The 23,407-nt window shown below is 40.4% G+C and overlaps 3 protein-coding genes across 5 annotated transcripts in view; 1 reads left to right on the top strand and 2 right to left on the bottom strand.

Moving 5' to 3' along the window:
* The window catches only part of LOC126568068 (F-box/LRR-repeat protein 16), a 31,389-nt gene extending 12,686 nt beyond the window's left edge, over window positions 1-18,703 (bottom strand). Inside the window, exon 1 of the mRNA XM_050224477.1 lies at window positions 17,779-18,703. Coding sequence (XP_050080434.1) covers window positions 17,779-18,702 — 924 coding nt within the window. The 5' untranslated portion in view covers window position 18,703. The remainder of the gene's footprint in view (window positions 1-17,778) is intronic.
* Window positions 1-23,407, top strand: part of LOC126568491 (ras-related protein Ral-a) — a 337,581-nt gene that overhangs the window by 111,338 nt on the left and 202,836 nt on the right. The gene's annotated exons all lie outside the window — the stretch shown is intronic.
* LOC126568306 (mitogen-activated protein kinase p38b-like) overlaps window positions 12,603-23,407 on the bottom strand; it is a 643,298-nt gene continuing 632,493 nt past the window's right edge. For all 3 annotated transcript variants that reach the window (XM_050224766.1, XM_050224763.1, XM_050224764.1), the window contains one exon: window positions 12,603-12,614. The gene's annotated coding sequence lies outside the window, so the exon portion shown is untranslated. The remainder of the gene's footprint in view (window positions 12,615-23,407) is intronic.

Raw genomic sequence — 23,407 nt, 5'->3', positions numbered from 1 at the left:
TCGACACAAATTGTAGCCCTATTGTCATTTTCTAACGGAAAGTCTTCTAGCAAAAGTTTGTCAAATAACACGGTGAACAGATCGGGTTGACTTTAAATGCTATTGGCGACAAAAAAAAAAAAAAATGCCAAAAAATTGAGACAAAGTTTAAAAGATTTAATGTTGAACCTAAAGGCTTCCTTTCCTTTGCTTCTTTTTATTAAATTTCACACCAATTTTAAACCAGTGACGGTAAGACTGAGGATGAAGTGAAAAATGTGTTATAGCAATATCTAGAAATTTTTCAGGATCCCTCGTAGTGAGGACTGACTTTACTGGAGTGATCTTTCAGCCATTATAATAGTTCGTAATTGACTTGTCCAGGGAACCGTGGGCCACACGAAAAATTTGTTGTAATCTAGTAAATGAGTGTTTAGCAAATATTTCTAGTAGCTGCCTGGAACGACAATACAAACGTTGTGTGAAAAAATCACCTAAAGTTTTAAGCTCTCTACGTTGTCACACAGTTGACCAAACCACGGCTTCGAAAGCTTTTCTCTAACAATCGAATTTAACAATAGGGTCCCTAACCAGCGCAACGTGTTTGAATGGAGTGACCGTGAAAAGAAAGCAATCATACACGAAACGGTCAGATGCATGTGAAAATGTACAACATCGACAGAATGATGTGGCCTTTTTTTAAATCCACTTTGCTGCCTTCAAAGCACATATCGATCGAACGGTTGTAATTCGTTTCCTGAGAAGCTTTGTACTGTAAAGGTTAGCCTTTTACGACAAGAATTTTATCTTATATGTAAAATTGTGTTTCAAATGCCATTTATGTGGAACTTGTTTTTTAAAGTATCTTAAACTGTTATTCTTACTCTAATCGAAACTCTAATAGTAACAAAAGAATCCAAAAAACCTTTCTTTACTTCACTCGAATCCTATGACAACAACATTCTCCATCCAATGGGTTCTTCTAGCATGATTTACCCATGAGAATATTTTTTCTCCTGGACCGTAGCCAATTCCGTATTCAACTGGAACAATGGAAGCCCTACCGGATGTGGCCGGACAGCGTCTAGTATCCAATTTAGTTCATGTCTTTTTTTTTTTGTTAAACGCATACCGAACGACGAAAGAGAGCAAAGACTTTCAAAGTAACCACCCGGCCACCGAAGCCGAACCACACTGGTTGCCTGGGCTCGATATTCAGCAGACCCAGGTTCGTTTCCGTTTCCTCGTGGGGAGCACTTTCATAAAACTTGCAGCACAAACTGCAGCGCGCTCGTGTAATGTTCCACTTTGTCGCATTCTGCAGCAGGGTGTGCTTTGTCGCTGGTCCTGGATGTCTCGAGGGTTCGGGAGTAAGAGCATCCGCACGGATCCGCAAGATGGATGGTAAGAACGTTCGTAGTACGAAGCGTGCTGGTGGCAACTGGGGTCCAGTGCATCTCACTGGTGCTCCTGCAAGCCATTTAATTTCAGGATGTAACCGGGTACTGCCACCTAGACACCGAGTGCTGCTATTTATCCGTCGGCCAAAGTGCTCCGGAGCACAACATTCATAAGGTAGATACGGAGTGCACCGACTCTCTCGGCACTCTTTACTATCAGACGCAATCTGGTGGAAAAAGTAGTTAACAATGAAATAATTGCCAGCAAAGTGCTTCGGTAACGAATCTTCGCATTTAAAGCAATTAATGTGATGAAATAATGTAGTCTGTGTATGCTTGTTTAAATTTAAGCGAGGATGAACGACACAACTAATATCATACACAAGAAGGAGATTGATAGGAAACAAATAGAAAAGAGAATGCTTAAGGTTCAGTTGATCAGGGCGTCTCGGTGGTAAAGATGAAAGTAGCGCCGGTCTACACATGCCAGAACCGAGGTTTAAATCCCACCCAGACCGTTCCTCCTTAATATATGAGGACTGACTATCCAATAGCGTGGTATTAACCAGTCTAGTAAGCCATTCGAAGACCTTAAGGGACCTAGTAGGTGGTCTTTAAGAGAGAGCTCTGTTAACCTTAAACCAAGCAGCAACAAGAAAGCTATTTCGAACATTTACAGTAGATTTTTATGTTTTTTTTATCTATTTATTTATATTTATCAAAAACCTACACCTGGTTCTAACCGAAAACTTGTAGTAGAATGAAGTAATATTACAAGAAAAAAAGATATCCTTATGTCTTGATTTGTTATTCATTCAATCAATAGAGCATTAAACATTCAATCCCAGAAGAGAAATTGGGAACACACTCTTGAATTATTGAATTTCCTTAGTCCCTAAATCTTATGGATGATGTAGAAAAAAAAGCGTATGGCTTAAGCAGTGCTGCATTATGAAAACCAGGAATATATGGACGAGCTGCTCTCATTTTTTAACCACAACATTAAAAGATCTTTTTGTAGACTTCAGCCAGCGCAAGCAGATATTGCCAAAAACACATTATAACCAAAACATTTTCTCAATTAACTCATACATAAAAAAATATCCTCAAAGATCGTCCAAAATTCTAAGCAAGTTAAGGCACTCTGCATAGACTACCGTCAATGGGAATTAGGTTTGAATTCATTCCAGGGCCACTCCATAGGCCACTTGGTACATGTGGCCATAAAATTTGCTACATTCGTTATTAATGACCACATGGCTCAAAACTCATCTCCGGTAAGCGGAGATGTGCGGTTAGGCATAGTACAAGTGCGACACACAAAATGGCCATCGTACACCGGATTCTGCGGGCTAGAGCACCGTTTCCGTCGTTTTCATTAGCGTGCGGTAAAGTCGGAAAGGCTAACATGAGCCGGTGTGTACACTAGCTTCTGTTATTGGGACTCCTGCGTTGTCGTTGGGGTGTTTTGCGTTGCATGACAACGGTTGCTTGTTTAAAGGTTCCCCTGCAGCATTTACCTAGACTCTCCGGGTTCACTTACCTAGCGTGCTGCGGTTGTTGCTTCCATTGGGTAAACATTGACTAACCCGAAAAGGACCCGTAAGGTCATTGTATGCAGAGTGAAACAAAACGCACAGTGTGGTATTTGAACAGGTGAAAACGATGAAATGGTAGGAAAAGTCGCAAAGCAGAATTGGGCAAGCACACGGGAAGAGCCTATCAACAATTCGCACCAAAAAGAATGGTGCACGCATAAACATAAATCGTGTCTACTTCGCCTTGGCTACATCTTTCCAGCGGCTTTACGTCGTACCTTTTGTGCGGTTAGGTTTCCTAGAACGTGCTCAGGATATTGTTTGCTTTGTTAAGAAGATTCAACGTCTGAGCAGCAACAACCACCGATGTTGACACGTGGCTTACCACACTAGTGTCCTGGTGTTTTTCTTCCTCTATACCTTATGCATCCGATGGAGCCATGAGACTCCAAAACAAAAGACCGTTGCACTCGAGCACGCCTCAAAAGAGGCTCGCCGGCATGCATGAAGTGGGCAGATCCTTCAGGTGCATTGGCTACGACAAAAGATGGTTGAAATTAAAAAGAAGAACACACAGCCACGCACGAAGCTCGAACAACGACGATGGATAGAAGATCATTAAAACTGCAGTAAAATATGTCGGCAACCATAGGCTGAATCAAGGGGACAGGTGTTAAAAGATAAAGGAAAACAATGAACAGCAACTGCTGCATGCTGATTGTATGTTGCTTTTTGGGGACAAACAATCAGACTGTCGATCGATATGAGTAGTACATGGATGAAGGTGTTATTGTGTTGTTTTTTATTCGAAGGGAAACGATAAAAAACCGCAGGTTTGAAGCTGCTGTTGGTTAGAATATAATTGGAATTGTTCAATGCAGTTGTGTTTAGATTCGTGATTTGATATTTTCTTATCTGGTTTTTTGGATTTAATCCTAGTTTACATTATAACTATTTGTTTAAGTAGTTCATCTAATCTCGATCTTATTCCGTACTGTGAAAAAGTGATGCGTATTGCCTAACTGCTAGGCGCAAAAATTAATAGTGCCATCTGATAATTTACAGACCCACTGCCTGATCACAAACTGATTTTTTTATGTAGCACTTAAGATACATTAGTATATTCTTTCGGGCTGAACGGTGTTGCTGGATGAACGTCCTAAAACGCCATAAAATACTATTTTATGCCCTCCTTAAAATTTATGGCAATAAATTTTGATTAAATATAAATTACTTAAAAACTACTTAAAAGAAAATGCAGTCAAAAACCATCATATTGCACCGGTTTATTACAGGCTACCTTCCATCATCATTCAAAACTTCTCCCTTAGCTTCTCCCGGTGGTTTCCGAGCCATAACTCACTTTAAATTATTTCCCTTTTTTTACCGACTCACCTTCACCGCCATTTGGGTCGCTTTGTCTACACTGGCCTTACGGTGCCTTTAAGATGCTACATTATGAATCCGTTTTCCACAGCACTTCATTACAGAAATGGGCTAAATTTCACTCATTAACTGCAAATTGAAAACAACGAAAGCTCGCTTTCGCCGTGCTTTTGTAGCGCAGTGCGACCATGTGAAGTTTGCAAAAAAGTTATTGCCACGAACGTGTAATAGATCTTTAAGGTGGTTAAAGTTACAGAAACTTCTCACTCCAACAAAAAAGGACCCTTAAAGAGCTTTAGCAGCACGCTAATAAGCTCACTGGCGTATTTTAATTCGTGTCCATCGCTTCGAACGACCGTAGCCTGTCTGCCTTTACTTCAAATTTTAAACTGTGACTGACAGCAATGTCAGAGAGCATTATTTGCCTATGGACGTTGCCTGGCCCACAAGTCCTGGAACCTTGTCACAGGCAGAATCTCACACAGCTAGCGTTGCAGGAGCAGGAATAGAAGTTAAGCACTAAAAATAGCTATCATTAGCTGGATCGATTAAATTACGGCACTTGCGGGTTCTAGAGAGCGTTGCAACGGACGTTCGTCCTTTAAGCGGTAGAAGTGGATTTCTTGATGGGAGTGTTCCTTTTTTGTTATTCTTTTGCGGGGGTCCTGGTTTGGTTTGATGATGGTATTTTCATAGATAAAGCGAGGTGGTATTTGATTTCAATAAAATTTTTATCTGGTGTAGCGGATGAAGAAGTGAGCAATTATTTCGTGATAAATTGAAGAAAAATATTAATAATACATTTTTCTATCCTATTAAGTGTTCTTTAGGATGAAAATGATACATGGTTTAACAAGATTGAAGCAAAATAATTCAAGTATGGAATCATATTGCATGTTTAAAGGCAACTAAATCATGTAAAGCTTGATATCGTAGCGAGGAATTACGTGCTCTGCTTTAATAGTCACAATGCCTCCCCGTTTTAATGAACGATCTTACATTATTGCACTAAAACAACAGCCTTTCCAATTACTCAACAACAAAAGCGTTTCTGTTCTTACTCCACAACTCAACCGCAGGACTAGAGGGGCTACAAGTATGCTGCTTTCTTCACGCATATTACCCTCAAATTACGATGTAACGCTTGCTTCCAGGAATCTCGTCACCGTACAAGCATGCAGAGAAAAAAAGGTGTGCAGAAAATGCAGAACAGTCTCATGACAGCAATGCTGATTAAATATTCATCGTTCAATGCACCCGGGAGTGTAGCTGTTTAGCTGTTACATCAACCGTTTGCCAGCATCGTTTCGCATTGAAGCGACAAGCAATGGAAAGAGTATGTGTGTGTGTGTGTCCCTTTTTTCCAGGAATGAAACGAATCAATTTATTCGCTGTAAAACGATACGGTAAATGATGTACGTGTCGAGGTCAGCATGATGGACCGTTGAAAGTGATGACATTTTAGGTTGCTTGTAATAGCGACTTGAGGGAATGTTCGGATTTATGGAACGAAATTTGCTAAATGTTTCGGATGGAAGTGAGTTACGATGGGAGTTGAATGGTGAAACGATATTGACAACTAACATGGTGACTTCTAATCCAGTTTGAATCTTATTCCCCCGAGAAGTATGCAATCCAACGACATGAAACTATTTAAAAATATCATTCACATACCTTCAGGCGTTGGAAACTTTTCATTAATTAAAAAAATGTTTTCAAAAATTAGAAACGGCATAAGAATTAATGTAAAACATCTCCTCTGTTTTGTAATTACAACTTCGAGCAGATTATAAATCAAGTTGTACTAAACACTCCAAGTGAACAGCTCGCTTTACACCCATTAGCAGTGGCAGCTTACATAAACGGCTCGCCCTGTATTAGCTGCTGATGGAAAACGGCTATGACAGCCTTCTTGAGAGGGTTCTCGGACGTAGACTTGTATGGTCCGGCCAGTCACGCAATCCTAGTTGACAGTGGTAGAGATTCAGCTGCAAACAGGCATCATCAATCATCTTGTCGTGAACGTTACCCGTGTCAGCATGTGGCACCCCGTATGTTGTTTGTTTCTTGTACGAGTTTCGATAGACACCGTTAAATTGTTTGGCGTAATAAAAATGGTAAGAAAACAAGGTAAAGATGATGTACATCTTTTGTATGTTTTGTTGACAATGTGGGCAGTTTGAATGTGTTTTCATAATGGTCCAACTGCTATGTGTGACACCGAAATGAAATTTCGTTTTTTTTCGGCAAAGGGCTTTTACTCACCGAAAAGGAATAATACGGAAGCCTTACATGAAAGTGCCAATCATAAATGTGTGTGCCTGCTTCCTGAACGTAAATGAACTTACGGTTTCGGCCTGATTGATGACGCACAGTAAATTTTGACGGTTTTGTATTATTTTCCAGGAAGCTTAGGAAATGCCAATATGAGGCTCGCACAGTATGTTGGGCGAGTTTTGGGCGAGAATTTCAAAGGAAGCACAATTCATACCAACCAGTGCTATGAAAAGCCTCTTTTCAGGGGCTAGCAAAGGATGAAATTTTAAGGTATGAGCGTATTATTAGCGGGAACTAAGGGTTTAGATGTATGGATAGTATTTCCTTAAAAAAGAATTATAAATTTTATATACTCCATGGGGCTTGGATCTAGCTTTTGTCTTTTTACTTAACGCCTGAAAGTATGCCAAATGTTTTAAAACTACTGTTAGCAACAAATTTTGTTTTATCAACCCATTTCTCAAGCTTCAATAAGCACAAATAGTCCATAGATCGATAAAAATAATGTAAAAAAATCATTGCACAATCTTACGCTCGATCGAGAAGCACTGTAAAACTATAATTATTTCGCTCATAAAAAAATATTTAACATTCATCACCCTTACGACACTCTATCTACTAATCCAGTTTGCCGACCTCTGATAGCTACAAGCACAGCGATGTGAAAATAGATCCTTCCCTCGAGCACGCCGAAGGCAATCGACGTTATTGTGTGCCTCTAGCAGGAAATCAATACTGCCGTTGCCCCGGCTGGAGCTGCTGGAAACACATCACAGCAGCAAACCGAATGCACTCGCCCACTCTGCCGGGTGCGCAAAAGAAGCAGCACAAACGAAATTGCAATCAAATAAAGCCACTGTCATCGATTTCTGCTGCGTCGAGCAAATGTACACGCGTCGGCCTGTTTTATTTTTCATCCTCACCGTCGTGATTGGCCTCCCGGTTTCAATTCCGGGTGAAACCTTGCACCGCACCAGGAAGCTGAGCAGTTGTCGAACGGATAATCAAGCGAGAAAGTGGGGCTGACGAAAAAAAAATCGACGACAAACCCCCTAGGCGCCATTGGGTCTCCATGGGGCGAAACCCATTCCGTCAGCACTAGAGTCGTTGCAAAGGCACGCAAAAAAGCTTCCAAGCAATCGTCATGCTCTGTACCGAGGGTTCACATTTCGCCGGGAGGAATGGCTGAGTTCTTTGTGCGAACTGCAAACTGTGATCTATCTTGGCCATTTCATTGCGTCTGTCTGTTTTACGCCGTCTGCCAGACAGTCTGGCTGTCAGAACGAGATGCCGAAATTTGTTGGCTGCCCGCAAAATCTGGCAGAGATAAAAACATCGTTCAAATGTTCGAGGTTAGGAACTTGGGAGCACTGGATGTGTGAAGAATGTTTGTCTTTTGCCAGCAAAAATCTTAGCAATGCTTCACGTTTGGGTGCTGCTTTCAATCATGGCCATGGCATGTCTGCGGGAGTGAAAACACGACGTTTGATTGTGAAATTAATGCTTATCTTCTGAAGCCTTTTCCCACAGGATGTTGACATAATGCTGACGTTTCAATCACGGGCACGTGGTAATGCGGTGGAAGTTCATTTGGTGATTGCTGAATGCAATCCTTTGATGTCGCTTGCGGACGTTACAAACTCTCGCGTTGTCTAGACGGGAATGTGTCCTCGCGCGTTTCCAGCACACAATGAATGGTTGTCAACGTGTCTGTCCTCATAGCTCGGATATCTCGACTGGAGAATGTGCTCTAATTTTCGGTAGCTTTTGAAAACATCTCCTGCTGTGTGTGGGTTGTATTCAATATTTTATCGATATTATTGAATGACAATAATCAAGCGCCAATACTTCCAGCTGTCAGTGGAGTGTGACGTTTGAAGCACTACCCATGTTTAACATTAAAATGTGTTTGTTTGTTTATTTGTTCAAGAATTGTCTCCATTTTTTATGCCGAGTTGGAGCGAAGGTAAGAAAAGGTTGAATATGGTTCCGTTAAGCTTCAAGAAGCAAGCATAAGCAAACAACTTGCCACCGTGAAGAAATTCGAAGCTGAAGAATAAATAAATTCGGCTCCTTCTGTCTGTTGGCTTTCACGGTTCGAAGACAATCGAAACGGTATAGTCAAGCTTATCGAACCACACTGGCTAGTTATTCATATATGAGTGCTTGTGTGTGTGTGTGTTCTAGCAGCACCGTTGACGTGTGCGTTGGAAATCGATTTTACGGATCAGAAACTTTGAGGCGAACCGTAAATATTCGTTTTTGGAACAAACGGCTGGCCGTGCCGAGTTTGATAGCAAGGCTTACAAAAACGTGACTAGCTTTCCTTTGCTCTAAGCTGAACGGGTTTTGGAGCACCTGGGCGCTGTGTGTTATCCTTTTGATGTCCTGTTAATGGGGATTTGAGCTGCATTGCTAGATGGAGGCCACAAAATAGGGGCTGATAGACTTACAGTGAGCTACAGAAATTGCTCTAAAAAGCATTCAAGGTTAAACTGATGTTTGAAGTAATTTTGTATTTTGTTGCTCAATAGTTACTATAGATTTTAATTTTCATAAAAACCATCAAATAAGGTCTTTTTCAGCATTAATATGTGAGTAGTTCTTCATGTGAATTGCATGCTTTGATAAAATAGTTGTGACAAAAGCCTAAATGTATGCAATGTATGCTTCACATAATATCAGGAATTGAATAAAATACTACAGTTAAACTATTTATATTTTAAAATTACCGTTTGCCTCATTTGAAATTAATGCATGTAAAAGCAGTTAACCTAAATATCACAAAATTTTGCTCATGTCATGTTTTTCTCTATCAATAAAAACACCAAATCGTTTAAACTAACCATCCATCCAATTCCGCTCGGTAATAAGGCAAACAAAAAGCTTTCCGCATAATTTAGTCATCGATTCGGAATGTGCCTTGCTTGATGGTGCTGCTGCTGCTGCTGCTGCTGCTTAGCCATTATGCGGTCTCGTGCCAGTGAGGATTACTACTCGACCAACCAACCCGGAACAAGCAGTACCGAGCGAAGGCTTCTCCTCATTCAAATATCACAGTATGCAAATGGCGCTCGAAACCATTGGCGTTGGATGTTAAATTCATGAAACAATAGTTGACAAGCAATCCGTGCTGCGTACTGCACCAGAATGTGAAATCAGAATTTCGCATTCATGTTAAAATGGTTCATCGGGCGGGCAACCCACCGCAGGGGTTTTTTTTCTTTTTTACAGTAGGCTCTTTACATTCTGAAGAACCGTTTCGATTGAGCTTAAGTGGTGGTGTTCCGTGAAGCGCTGTCAATAGTCTCTGCTTCTTAATATCGTTATAAAATATCGTTTGCCTCGGTAAAGAGAGCGAAAAGGAAAGTCCAATGGTTGAATTCGTATCGGGAAGGAACGGTTTGATAAACTGGTTCGTTACTGAAGATTGTGCCTTTGCCTTCAATCACCTTAAATGAGCGTCCAATGACAAATGATAGCTTAAAGCACTGTTGGGCAGGATTTATAGCTCCAATGTTTGAGACGGCAGCTTTCACAAGCTTTGTGTCCATTACTTTTTTGACAAGCAAATATTTTTCACGCTTGAGTCTCAGTCAGCTATAGCTATTGTGATAACAAACAATGCGTATCGTTGGGAAAAAATTGAGTCTTGTTATTTTAAAGGCTTTAAAATTTTAATACACAAGAATGGGAAATATATTTTTGCTGGAAAAAAAATTGTACTTAACTTTCTAATGAATTATTTTCCTCTATTGACAATACGGCATTGCACCGTCATTTTACATTCTAAATAAAATAAGTAAAATTTTCTTCAATTAATCCATGAAGCAAGTGCAATAATCCAATGAATTTTTTGTGTTTTTACTGAACGTTTTCACCATTACTTACTTACTTACTTACTTACAGGTATAGAGCACCGAATTTAATTTTTTATACATTTTGGAAAATGTGGAAAATGCCAACAAAAAACACTTCTACCCGAATAACTGATGCGTGGGAAAGGTGTGAAAATGGTTGCCTTTTGGTGTTTAACGCAATGAAACAGAAGAAAGCGACTGTTGTAAAAGCAAGCAAGCAAAAAAAAAGGTGGAAAAGAGGAGAAAACACAAAACTGAAATGAACGGAAACCGGATTTGTATGTGGGAAGGAAATCTAATTTACGCTTTCTCCAAACTCATACAGTTGACAAACAGTTTCAAAGATAGACACAGCAAAAAATGTCTCCGTGTTGAACGAGGGAAAACACGAAAAAGAAAAATCAGGTAAGTAATACCAGTTCGGCATGGGAAACAAAAATATCGCCTTCAGAAATATTCGCCCGAAGCAAATTGGATACAGCAAATTGGGGCAATGGGAAGGTTTGCTTGCTTTTTTTATTTATTTTTCATTGAAGATAGATGCAGGGCGGAGAAGGTATTTTTGGCAAACAGACCGACCGGGAGTGGAAATTGGTGACGGATATTTTGAACGGAAATTATTAGCGACGCCACGAGCATGCTGGAGCACATGTGGAGTAAATCCGTTGAAGAAAGTTAATATGAGTTGAAGAAGTGAAGAATTAGTTTATATGTATAAAGTAGACGTGAGCGTTAAAACAAGATGTGGCAGATGTGTTATTGAATATGTTTCAATAACCGAATAAAATAGAAAGAAAATATAAATTTGCTTAGAGCTAAACACATTATCGAGAGGACTATGTAATCAATGAACAAATGAACAATAAAAAACTGAAACAATTTAAAACAAAATAAAATTTGTAAATAATCATATTGTATGAGGCAATGAAAGAAAACAAATACATATAAAAAGTTATATTATAAAATAAAAATAAAAGCAAACGTTTTAAAAGACATAAAAAGGTTGTATAATAAAATGAAGACCAAAAACTATTAAAAAGATAAAACCAATTTAAGAACAGAAAATAAAAAAAATTAAAATAAAATAATTTGAAGCAAAACAAGTAACACCACGACCGTACGATGACTCAACCAGAAGTCAACGCAAAAAGTGCCACTAATGAAGCGTTTGATGCGTTCCCCGTTTGCGCAATCAAAGCAACACAGTCGGACGCAATCTAATTATAGTCAAACAAAGTGTTCGCAATTTCAAAACAAGCTATATTGGGACCGGTAGGCGTAACGGTTGTTGTTGCAGTAGGAGGGGGAGGTAGCGGTGACGGCGCTAACGCAGTCACCAGGGTGGAGCCGGTGGAGTTGAGTTTTAAAATTGAAACTCGATGACAGTTATTGCCACGGTGGCGATGATTCGATTTATGCTCCGTTCGGAATTGGGCAAAGAATTTGGTTTTTCCTTCTCATTTTTTCATGTTTTGACTATTGTTTTTTTAACTTTTTTAATAGATTGAAATGAGATTTAAAAATGAGTTTCAAAATTTTTTGGGGTTTTTTTTACATAAAGCATAATGCGTTGAACTGGAAAGTTGCTTATTCAGCTGTTAATAAATTAAATGAAAAATTCATTTCCCCACTGCATCCAAAACGAATGTGGCGATCCCCTCAATGAAAGGATAATCTTGTGTGCATTACCGCAAGTGTACAAAATAGGCAGCACAACATCGGGCACGAATCGTGGCACAAATGTGACCTACTTTCAGCAACGGCCGAAAAGGCTTTTATTTTCTCATCTCGCATTTATTCCCGGTATTTCCCCCGAGTCCAATAGCACGTATCCAGACCAGTCGCTGCTGCTTGTGCTGCTACTGCTGTTGCCATCGGCAGTGAGTTCTGATTTCGTATCGTGGCATAAAATATTAATAGAGTCCGAAAAATGTACGAATAATTGTACCAGCCAGCGAAACCGGTGCTGCCACAGCAGAGTATAATGATGTTTACCGAGTAGCTTTTTCATGCTATCAGGTGTCTGTGCCGTTTGTTTGGTGGAGCAGTTTTGGGGAGAACCGACATGCGCTTGATGGGAAAGTAATTTGTGCTATCCGTTACGGTAATTGTACCCAAAGTTAAAGAGAAGTTTGTTCAGCTAATATGACTTCATCTCGACAGGTGTTGTGGATTATATCCGAATTGTGATTCGTTTTCTTTCTAAAAAAAACAAGGTGAAATTTTCCATCCCTTAAAATAGAACAATAATTTATGCTCTATATTTAAAAAAAAACAAACAAACACCCCCCTACTGGGAATAATCCAGGAAAAATGTTCAAATTCCCATCAAAATAGACACATGAAAGAACTGAACAGATTTATGGACGCGAGTTTGAGCGTCTGAAGCAACAACATTGCACATCGAAGTATATTCAAATAAACTGCCCAAACAACCAAATGCAAACGCTTCTGATTTTTCTGCTTCGCGATGAATTCCAGTGCCAGCGTCGTCCATCAAACGAATAGCGGCACTGCAGACAAAAAAAGAAGGCATCCAAAACAATTGTGCAGCATGAAGCAACATTCCTGCACAAGGCAAAACATTCACTTTGTTGGAATTTGGAACGAAATGGAATCATTCGGAGGAAAATATTTTTCCACAACCTGGCCAGAAGGTTCACTTATTTGGTTGTTGCATTTTGAATGCTGTCTATTCAAATTTATTTTTGTTTGGTTTTATTTTTATTTGTTTTTTATTTATTTTTGGATTCACAGCTTTGTGCAAAATGTTCTCAATTTACTTTAAGTTAAGCTACGATTTAATTAAGATTTAATTTTAAGAATATTTCGGCTGTTTTTGTATGTTCACTAATAAGTCATGCGAATAAAATGTGAATAAATAAAATTATCTTAATTATCTTTTTTTGTACTGCATCTCTCTTACTATGTGGTTTTATCTAAATTTTGGTGTTTGAATTTTCCAATTTTTTTGTTCAATCTTTATTCAGCTGAATTGAAAAGAAAGGTCATTTTAAATTAAATTTGAAATATAATTGAAAATATAATTAAATATAAATAAAATTTATTATTAAATATATTATTTTATTTATAATTAATTATGACGGTCCAGTGCCGTATTGTCAACACCGCTTGTGTTGAGTAAATTTTATAATCATCTTGATAAGGCATTTCCTCCTTATTCTTTGCCTTATCCCTCGGCTTATTAACTCGGTTCGTATTAAATATATTAAATATAATAAAATTTTCGTGTAAGTCATGGAAAAGGTAAAATATAAACTCTATTACATATATTTTTTCATCATTATAACTAATTTATAACTTTATTTGCTGAGTGAATAAAGCAATCACTTTTCTTGTCCTGAAATTTGGTTGTCTCTGTGCAATTTTATTTGTTGTTATAATAATGTTAATTATAATTGTTTTTTGTGGCTAGTTTAAATGATACTTTTTCTTTAGAAAAATTAATTAACATTTAATAAACACTCTTACAAAATTCACAAAAAAATTGAAAAAAGCTGTCAAACAGCAACAAAAAGGCAATTGAAAAAAAACCCCTGTCTGGCGCAAGAGCAACGATGGTAAAATTCAAATAGCATTGTTTGCCGCCATATCGACAGACAGAACGGTCTTAACTGTCCGTCCCCTCGGGAGGTAGAATGGCGTCAAGCATCATTGCAGAAACCAAAAGACACCCCCTCTATATTCTTGCCGACAGTGCTGCTGCAAAATAGGCTGCAAACTTTTTTTTTTTCGAAAAGTTTCCACAAAAGTAATCTGCCTGGGGCGTCATTATATTTGTCTACTCGTCCTCGCCGACTTCGAACCACATTCTTAAGCGTTCGTTCGGAATAAAGCAATCCATTACGAGTAGTGGCAGAATTCATTCCATGAACTTCCAATGGAAACCAGCACCGATGGAAACAAAAATCAATAGTAATTTTTGAAATACTAGCAAAAAACCACGTTTATCGTAATGGAACAGCAGCAGCGGCAGCGGTCGGAGTGATTCCATTTGCAAAATTCGCGCTAGCTGCACTTTGGCTTAGTTTAAGCCGAAGCAAAGGGAAATAAATCTTAATGCATTTGCAGAATGCAACAACGGATTGTAATGAATATTGATATTCAATTATGGACTTTGGGTGGCGAGACAAGCTGGCAGCTAGCAACTGGTTCCGAAGTCGAAATTGACTATAATTTCTTGATTACAGGGCCTTTGTCTGCCTTCAAAATTCTGCGAACTTTATTCTGAAAACAAGAACTTTTATGCATGAAATTTGTATGGCTTGCTTGAAGGATCTCAATCAATAGGTTTAGTAATTGGACACAAGACAGCTCCTTTTCGATTTCTAATGTCTCTCTACTTTCTTGTTGAAGTGAGTCTTTGGCATGTATTGAACCACTTGACAAAGATACCCTTTTACAAATAAATCTTAAAAAAAAGGAAAGAAAATCCCTAACACTTGGCTCGACTATTTTTTCTTGTTCCTCTTATTGGTGTAATTTAGTCATAATTACCCACAACCTGTCGTACCCGATGTCAGCCTAGAGCTGTCGATCACTCCCTAATCTGACGCTGTAAACAGCCGGTGTCAGCTGCTTGGCAAGCGAATGCCAAGCAGCGAATCGCAAGCGAATGCCACCGCAACCGTTCAACGGCGACAGAGTATCGAATGGCTTTATTTATTTTATTTATTTTTCATGCCTTGCGTTGTTGGGGAGGCGACCCTTGAACTTGTAGTGTTCGGAAACGTTTTCCAATCAACAGATTATTTTTTGCTCGATTAAACCGATGTCACCGCAATGGATGGAGCAAAAGAAACATTGCTTTTGCTCGTGAGGAATGTGGCCACGCCGTACAGTCTTTATGTACGTTTTGTTGGCTCAAGCGCTCATTTGTTTACCATTTTGATGGTTTGCCAAGATGTATGATACGATTCTGCCCTTGCCAAACAGAAGACACCGGTCCGACGACAACAATAAAGTTGAAGGTTTTATTTGGTGGATGGCTATACATTGTCTTTGCTAGCCTGTATGGCTACGGGAGTGAATGATTCAGTTCCTAATGTAAAAGTCCTATCACCAGATATTCCACAGAATATGCTATGAGTAGCAACAGAATATGCTTTAAATCATTAAGTAGATTACAGTAGATATGTCTTAAATATTTATAGAAAACTTTGAACTTGCCCCACACAGCAAATCTTCAAGAACAAACTCACAGCAGGCTGAAACAGTTAAAAAGAGCATAACTCATGATCCGCAAAAGCAACCACCCACATTTATCCACCCACCCGTGGCAGATTATGTAACGTCATGACGTGTACAGAACACTTTTCCTGTTACTTATGGCAAAACGAGCGCAACGAGCGAAACAGGAAAACTTTCCCCACAAGGACACCGCTCGAACAGAAGTCACTTCTATCGAGCGTTTGACCTTACTTGTTTCATTTCGTCCGGCACGGGCATCCCGGAAGGCTCAAGACGGCCATAAATTGAGTCTCGCTCCATTAAACGAATGGCACACCACTAGCAAGTCACGGAGACAGCAGAAGACTGTGGCTGTCCGGGGGTAGGCTCGGTGAGGCCCGGTAGCATCACTGCCAAAACAAGACGCTCGCCAATGTTCTTCTGCATTGCGAAAAATTGGGTCATCGTACGATATTACTTCTAAGCGCGTTTGCACCGATGCCAACAAGTCTGGTGCGAGTGTGCGACGTGCTATCGGTAGTCGAGAAGAAGCGTACAGTGTACGCGGTTCGAGTGATATCATCGTAAATCCGTTCTACATGGTTCAGTTGGTTGGATGGGAGTTTTTTGTTTTGTTTTGTTGAAGTTAGTGTTGTCCTTTTCCCGCACAGACCTTCAAACCGGAAGAGGAAACAATGCTAGGGCAAAAGAACGTTTATGTTGTGAAGCCATTCGGTGTTGCAGAGTTGCTTAACTCTTCATGGCGCCGTTTGGAACTGCTTCCGAGGGCATGAGAGTCTGTAAGGGGTAAAAGACACATACACACACACATACATGAAAAAAACACCTCAATTGGGGGATGAATAACGGGAACGATGCGTCCCTAAACGTTATGATCGTTGGTTTGATCCAACGTTCATTTGAACCACCAGGCGTCTCCATCGCGCATTTGGGCATGAATGTATTTACCTTCATTTTTGATTGCGGCTGCCTGTTATAATCTGTTAGATATTCGTCTAAAAGACCATGGAGCAACGGTTTCTATCGGTTGAGGGAAAAACACACACACACACTCACGAACCGAACACATTCCACAACCTTTTTGGGAGTCGTAAAAGCAAGTGCCGTCCGTGTGGGAAAACGATATTTGCTGCTCAATTTTTACGGACCACCCACTCACGGTACCACCCAGCGAACGAAAATTTCTTTCCCTTGGAAGTGGTAGGTTTTTCTTCACAAGAAGATCGGTTTTATCTGTTTGTTTTGCTTTCTACCCACCTAAAAGAAGCATTTTATTTGCGTCACACGTCATTCGCAGAATGTCACCTGATGGAGGGTGTTACATGTTGATATATCACTGCATTTATGGTGGAAATGCATTATGCATGTTTTAATAATTGTAAATTGAAAGGTAATAAACGCGAAAAATACTACCTTTTTTATTACGGAAAAGTGATTAATAAATAGCCAATTACCAATACGACCTGGCCGTCTTTTAGGACATGAAAAAAAGGAGTAATTAATAAAGATCAAGAAGGATAAAACACTTCAAAGACTGCTTTAAATTTACTCAAGCCTCGCCTAAAAGATTAAATCATCGAAATATCAGTCTTTAATTCATAACATTGATTTTCAGAATGTTTTCTTCACTTTTTATCAACTTTTGAAATTTTCCCATGCGAAGTCATGACAAGTTTTGAAAGAAATCACTGAGTGAGACTAGCCTACAGTATAAGGCTTGTTATTTAGAAAAATATTAGACTGCAGTTTTACCAGATTTAAAGCGATCAAGTAAAATTACTTCAAGGGCCTTTGTTTGAGGATTCTTTTGAAGATTTTTTCGTGCTTGATCTACCGACAAAAAAAGGCGTAAAACAGACCGACCAAACAGTTCATTAAATCTAGAATATGTTAGACATTTTTAAGCAGAATTCCCATTCCATGTCTCAGCAGATTTAAAACATCCGGTGCCGTAGGTTCCCTAACATAAAAATAAACCTTATTGTCAAAGAAGTCTCCCTTCTAAAATTCCTGGAGATTCCAAAAGTTCTAAATAAAATCCATTTTGAGCTAGTCATGCAATAATTATTGTAAAAGAATCAATAAATAGGACATCTCCGATTTAACTTGCAATTATACTTCACTCACCTGTAGATGATCAAGCAGCGCCTCGAGACCCCGATCACTGATGGAGGAACAACGCAGGCTCAGCGAATGGACGTGTTTCGAAGCGAGCGGGAAGGAGTGTACCAGATCCAGCGCATCCTCATCGGTCGCGCCCATCAAACACACGGCATGAAAGCTGCGCCGGATGAGCGAGTTGTACAGCTTCACCCGATCCTGGTTGGTAGTCTGGCGCAACTCTCGACACTGCAGTACCGGCACCAGTCCGCTCCAGTAGCGTGGGCTTCTGTACAGCAAATCACGCCACTTCTGACACACCTGTGCCAGCGTGCAGCGCTCGTATGACGTAAAGTATAGGAAAAACCGGGCCAAGAATCGTTCGTCCTGTAGCAGCTGCTCAATCGTCAGGATCTGTGGCAGTACCAGCTGAGCCTGTCCCATCTTTCCCGCACTACCGAGATGATGGTGGTTTAGCCCGCTACCGTGCGGATGGTGTTGGCCAATCTTTCTCAACGATTGAGGCGTGTTTGACTGTGACTTGCCACCTCCGGTCCCCGAACCCATGCCCATCATCGATCCACCACCCTTACCTCCGGTGCTGTTTGCACCACCGGAAGTGTTGGAAACACGGGACGGTTTTTCCGGAGCATGACCACTACCTCCGCCTACTCCAACACCACCAACACCACCACCCCCGGACTGTGACTGGCCTGCGGTTTGTATGGTAAGGTTGCCGGCATTGTTGCTGTTGGAGTTGCTGGAGCTACTGCCCCCACACAGCACGTTCGTGACGCGCTCCATTACGCTCGCTTTCTCGCCGGATTTGCTACCGCCACTGCTGCCATGATGGTGTTTCGACCGCAGCCCAAGGCCGTTGATGCGTTTCGATAGTTCGGCCGAGGCACGCTCAACCACTCCCTGGGCAGATATGGAGGACATCTTCAACATTCAACACAAACACACGCACACACACACACGCAAGTGGCCTCTCCCCAAGCAGGCCACAAACACCAGGAGTTGTGCTTCTTTTTCTTCGGGTTACTCGGTCACAACACTCGGTTGATTAGTAGGACTCCTTCTTCAAACACTGGCACACATCGACCACCAACACACTACACCGGGTTTCACTCACGAGCTCACCTGCAGAACACACACGCGCCTGAGTGGATGATTGTGCTGGGTAGAAAGAATGGCGAAAAGAGGATTGAAAAACTCGGAAAGCTCGTTTGATGAAATGCGAAGTGCAATTTGGCAAAAGCACTCCCGTGAGCAAGGAAAAAAAAAGCCATGATAGTCCGACACTAATATATGTCCAAAATTTTGACAGTTTCGTATCACGCGATGAAAGGACTCACGTCACGCGTAGTTGAAACCAGAAGGGCCAATTTGTCACATCTTCTTTTTGTTTCGGAATGAATTTTTCCAAATTTGATTCTAACCTCACATCTTCGAACGGTGAGCTTCACTAACGAAATTGGATTTTTTTGTGTTCAATGTTTTGCTGGAGTCTTGAAGAAAATAGGTGAATGAACCTCTCTGGCTTGATGGCTCAGGAAAAGCTTGCAGGGTTTCTTGACAGTTTCTTTTTTTAGCGCTTGAAAAGTACCTCCACTTTAACACCTGATGTCGTGCCACAGTTCTATCAAACCGAAAAATTTATTTACACCCTTCAGAGCTTCACACGACAAAATAATGTAAGTGTCGGTGGCTACAGTAAGGTTATACGCAACAGATCAAAAAGATTCAGCTATACGGTGTATATGTGCAGCGTTCTCATCCTTATAATGGAATTGTAGAATCGCTTGGGGATATGTTTCAAATTGTCCTGCCGTGTAAAGATTTTGTTGCATAAAACTTGTTCAAATTTGAATGATACGGCGTGCTGATACAAACAAACTATTAGAAGATTTCATTTTGGCAGCTAAATAGGTCCGAAAATCCTCAATTAATTTCAAATTTCCGCAGTGTCGAGTTGCAAATTTACCCTAATTGAATGAAATATTCCAATATATGGATACAAAATTCCCCATGAAGCTTGAAATAATACAATAAATATTTAGAAAATTCTTCTGAGTAATTCAAATGTTCCATTATCCGGATCGAATCTCTGTATTTATCAAATTAGAATAGAATTATAGTAATCTAAGAGAAACTATCGCAGTGTCAAGCATGAAAGAGCTATCGAACAGTGAGAGCTTATGGTAATCTTTTAAGGATCTTCAAGATGAAGTCAATCTATACAAGTCTACTCTAAAATTTAATATTAATCCAATTCTGTTGATATTTTGGAAAAGCTCGCATAAAACCCTGTATCGAATAGCGAATGGCCAAAAAGCTATTCACTTTAAGGGCTCGCGCGACTTCCCCGTCGCAATTTCCCATCGATTTTTGGACACGTTTTGTACCACAAACTCACTCATACACACAGACACACACACTATGAATGTTGGGTTTTCTTTACACTTTGAATTATTATTTTTGTTTTCATTAAACTGATCAAACTTGTAAATTATCAACTAGTCCACAACCTTAATTCAATAGCACTTATGTTTGGTTTGTGAAAGGGCTTTCTTTAACATCTACTAACTCGCGCCTAATCCTTTTCGTGTGTTTTCTCCTAAAGAACATTTCCCTACCAACGTTTCACAGTTTCTACGTATTTTCAGGATGCAGAAAGGAAAGTCCTTATGTCGTGGAAAATTGTTCACACAAAAAAACTCGCATACACACTCATACACCTACAGAGTTATTGCTGGCCAGTGGAAAACCCCTCACTGTAGGTAAGCACTGTAGTATAGCTGCGGACAGCAAAAACACACAAAAAAACAACCCCGACGTCCAAAACACGTATGGCACACCTGAGACGGCGACCCGACCCGCACGAATCGCTGCACACGAGTGGTGTGCACGAAAATTCCGACCAACGTACGATGACTTTTCCGTAAGTGATTTCGCTTCGGCCCGAATGCGGCTCACCTTGCTCTCGCGCGTTATTGTACGAAAGGTGGCGAAAGGTCTGCACAGCGGGCTGCTAGCGCTACGAACATTGGAAAAGGGATTACACTAACACGAGCAAGGGAAGCCTTTCTACCACCGTGGCACACACTGTGGCATTGTACCACACACAAATACAGCCGTAAGTGTTGGCTTCCTTCTGTCAAGGAAAAAGGCTATGTTGGTGAGTGTTTTTTTCTTGTGCGAGAGCCTTTGAGCACATTTTCCACCCAAGCACACAAACACAAACGGAGGGAAATGTTTTGTTTTCCCTGGTTCCACCTTTACACAACTTTATCCACCATTCCCAGTGTTGACTTACGCACGATGCATTGTGATCTACTTAGCGCTAGATAACACTATCCGGAAGCACCGTGTTTAACACCTTCACGCACTTGTTCTTTCGTCAAAGTTCGCGAGATCACTGAAGATTAATACCGTGTGGCCGGACGATGTGAGTGAAATATTTGAATATTTCAGCGGGAAAGGGTAGAGCGAGAAAACCCCTCGATACACACACACAAATAATCCCGGCTCGTAGTACATATCTCATTGGCGTGCCTGGGTTCTTCTTTTCGCTGTGATTCTGCGGCGTTCGAGAGAATAGTGACGATGACGATGGTTGGGATTGAGAAGGGAAAAGGCAGAGAGGAGAATGAGAAGGTAAATATTGTTCATCGCCCACTTTCCCACCATTATGCTACCCGTTGTCTACCGACATGAGCGTGTGGAATGTGTCAGCCAAATTCCGAATCGCCCCCAGAAATAGGAAGGAATCCATTCAAGGGATGCCGCACAATCGCTTGTATCTCGTTAACAGTGTTGTTTTCCCTTCGATAACCTTTTTCAAAAACCCTCTTCTTAGGTAGTACAGAAATGCCAAAATGGGTGGTTTTTTAAACTGTGCGCGTCTATGAATATTGCATAAAACCAGGCGCAAAAATCCGTCCGACTGTGGATTATTGAAAACATAGCTTGTTTCCTGTTTGTTTCTGTTGGTTTATTTCCAACTTTATAATCCAAATCGTTTCCTTATCCCCCTTTCGCCCTCTCTTCTCCGATCCGACCCGCCAACCGACGGAACGAGCATTAGTTTGTTATTTATAATCTCTCGACCGAATTTCGCACGTTTTCCCTGTGGCACCAAGTGTGTGCGCGTGTATGTTGTGGTACGGTTACGGAGACCATACCCCCTAGAAGAGTGTGAGAACTGTATGTGTGAGAGAGGAAAACAATTTTGAGGGAAAACACGGATGCGAAAAACATCATTTCATTGTGATGTACGGAGTACGGCCGTTGAGCGACCAGGCGTCCGCTTTTTCCTTTTGCTCGTTGCATAAACTAGAGAAATCTTGTTGTTTTTAATTACAAATGAAACGGGCAGTAGATAAAAAAGGACCGAAAACAAAATGTTGTTAATTAAGCATGCGGATAGAGGGAAGGGAGCAGAAGGGGGACTTCTCAGGAAAACCCTCAAACACCAATAAAAGATGACATTTAAAGAGGAGTGAAGCATTTTTTTTTCAGAGGCCGGTAATGGTTGTTTAGGTGTTTTGTTGGGATTATTTTCGTGTGAGGAAAAGCATCTGTCGGGTGGATCACGTTTAGTGGCTTTGCTTGGTACGATCACAAACGATTAATCAGAGCGGTTTCAAAATTGTTTGGGAATTTTCTTAATATTTTTATAACATAAAGTTTAATGTTTCTTCCCATTTCGCCATTTTTTTAGGCAAAAACAAAATTAAAATCTACGTTAATGTACAAACTTTTCCACTTATTGTCAGTATATTTACGCACACAAAACGAACGACGTAACGCCATTTTTCATACGTCAAGCCGCAGGTGGACGCTTCTGTAACATCGTCGTCTACGGGTTTTCTTTTTCGATGTTCTGTACCTCCCTTAAAACAGGCACCGCTCACGTAACGGTTAAGGTTCATTTGTTTTTCGTGATGTGTTCATTATGTGCTGTTTCACCTTGTGTATTCCTTATGTGCTATTGGTGTTTGTATGAGAGGGTTACTTTCATTAATCTTCTTCAAAAAGACGCAACAAATCTTTTCAACGTAATTTAATGCCTAATCATCATTAACGTGATGCGACGATGGCAGCTAAGCTAGAAACAAACAAAAGTACCAACACCTTCTCACACACATTTCTCACTCTCACAGCACGGGTTGCGCGACTAGAGGCGTCTCATCTCACTGTGCTCACGCGCGTGTTTTTTTTTTTCGTCTTCTCAATCTTTCACGAAGCGAACTTGTAAACAAAAGCACTGGTGTTGTGTTTCCTCACTCAACTTACTAAGAAGCCATCCGTGGTTGCTGCAGTAATCAATCATCTTCTCCCTTGCATATTGATAGCTTATAATCGTAGTGGTAGTAGTAGCAAGGACGAAACACACAAACAAAGCAGCCTGGGCTTCTCAAAATCACGGTGAGAGCATAAGTGTGTGTAGGTGTGTCGCTCTCATCAGCATTTAGACCAAATTATGGAGTACGCCGTTGGTTACTACTATTATTATCCTTTTTTTGTCAGCCTTTATGTCTGAACTTGTGTGTGTATGAGCGGAGAAAGAACGAATAAATGTGCGTGAGTTATACATTGTTTGGAGAAAAGCAAAGCGAAAGGGGAACAGAATTATCGATTGTACCATTGC

Source organism: Anopheles maculipalpis, chromosome 2RL (genome assembly GCF_943734695.1).
Source record: "Anopheles maculipalpis chromosome 2RL, idAnoMacuDA_375_x, whole genome shotgun sequence".
Taxonomy (NCBI): Eukaryota; Metazoa; Arthropoda; class Insecta; order Diptera; family Culicidae; genus Anopheles; species Anopheles maculipalpis.
The sequence above is the reverse complement of the archived record's forward strand: the minus strand, read 5'-3'. Positions and strand labels throughout refer to the sequence as shown.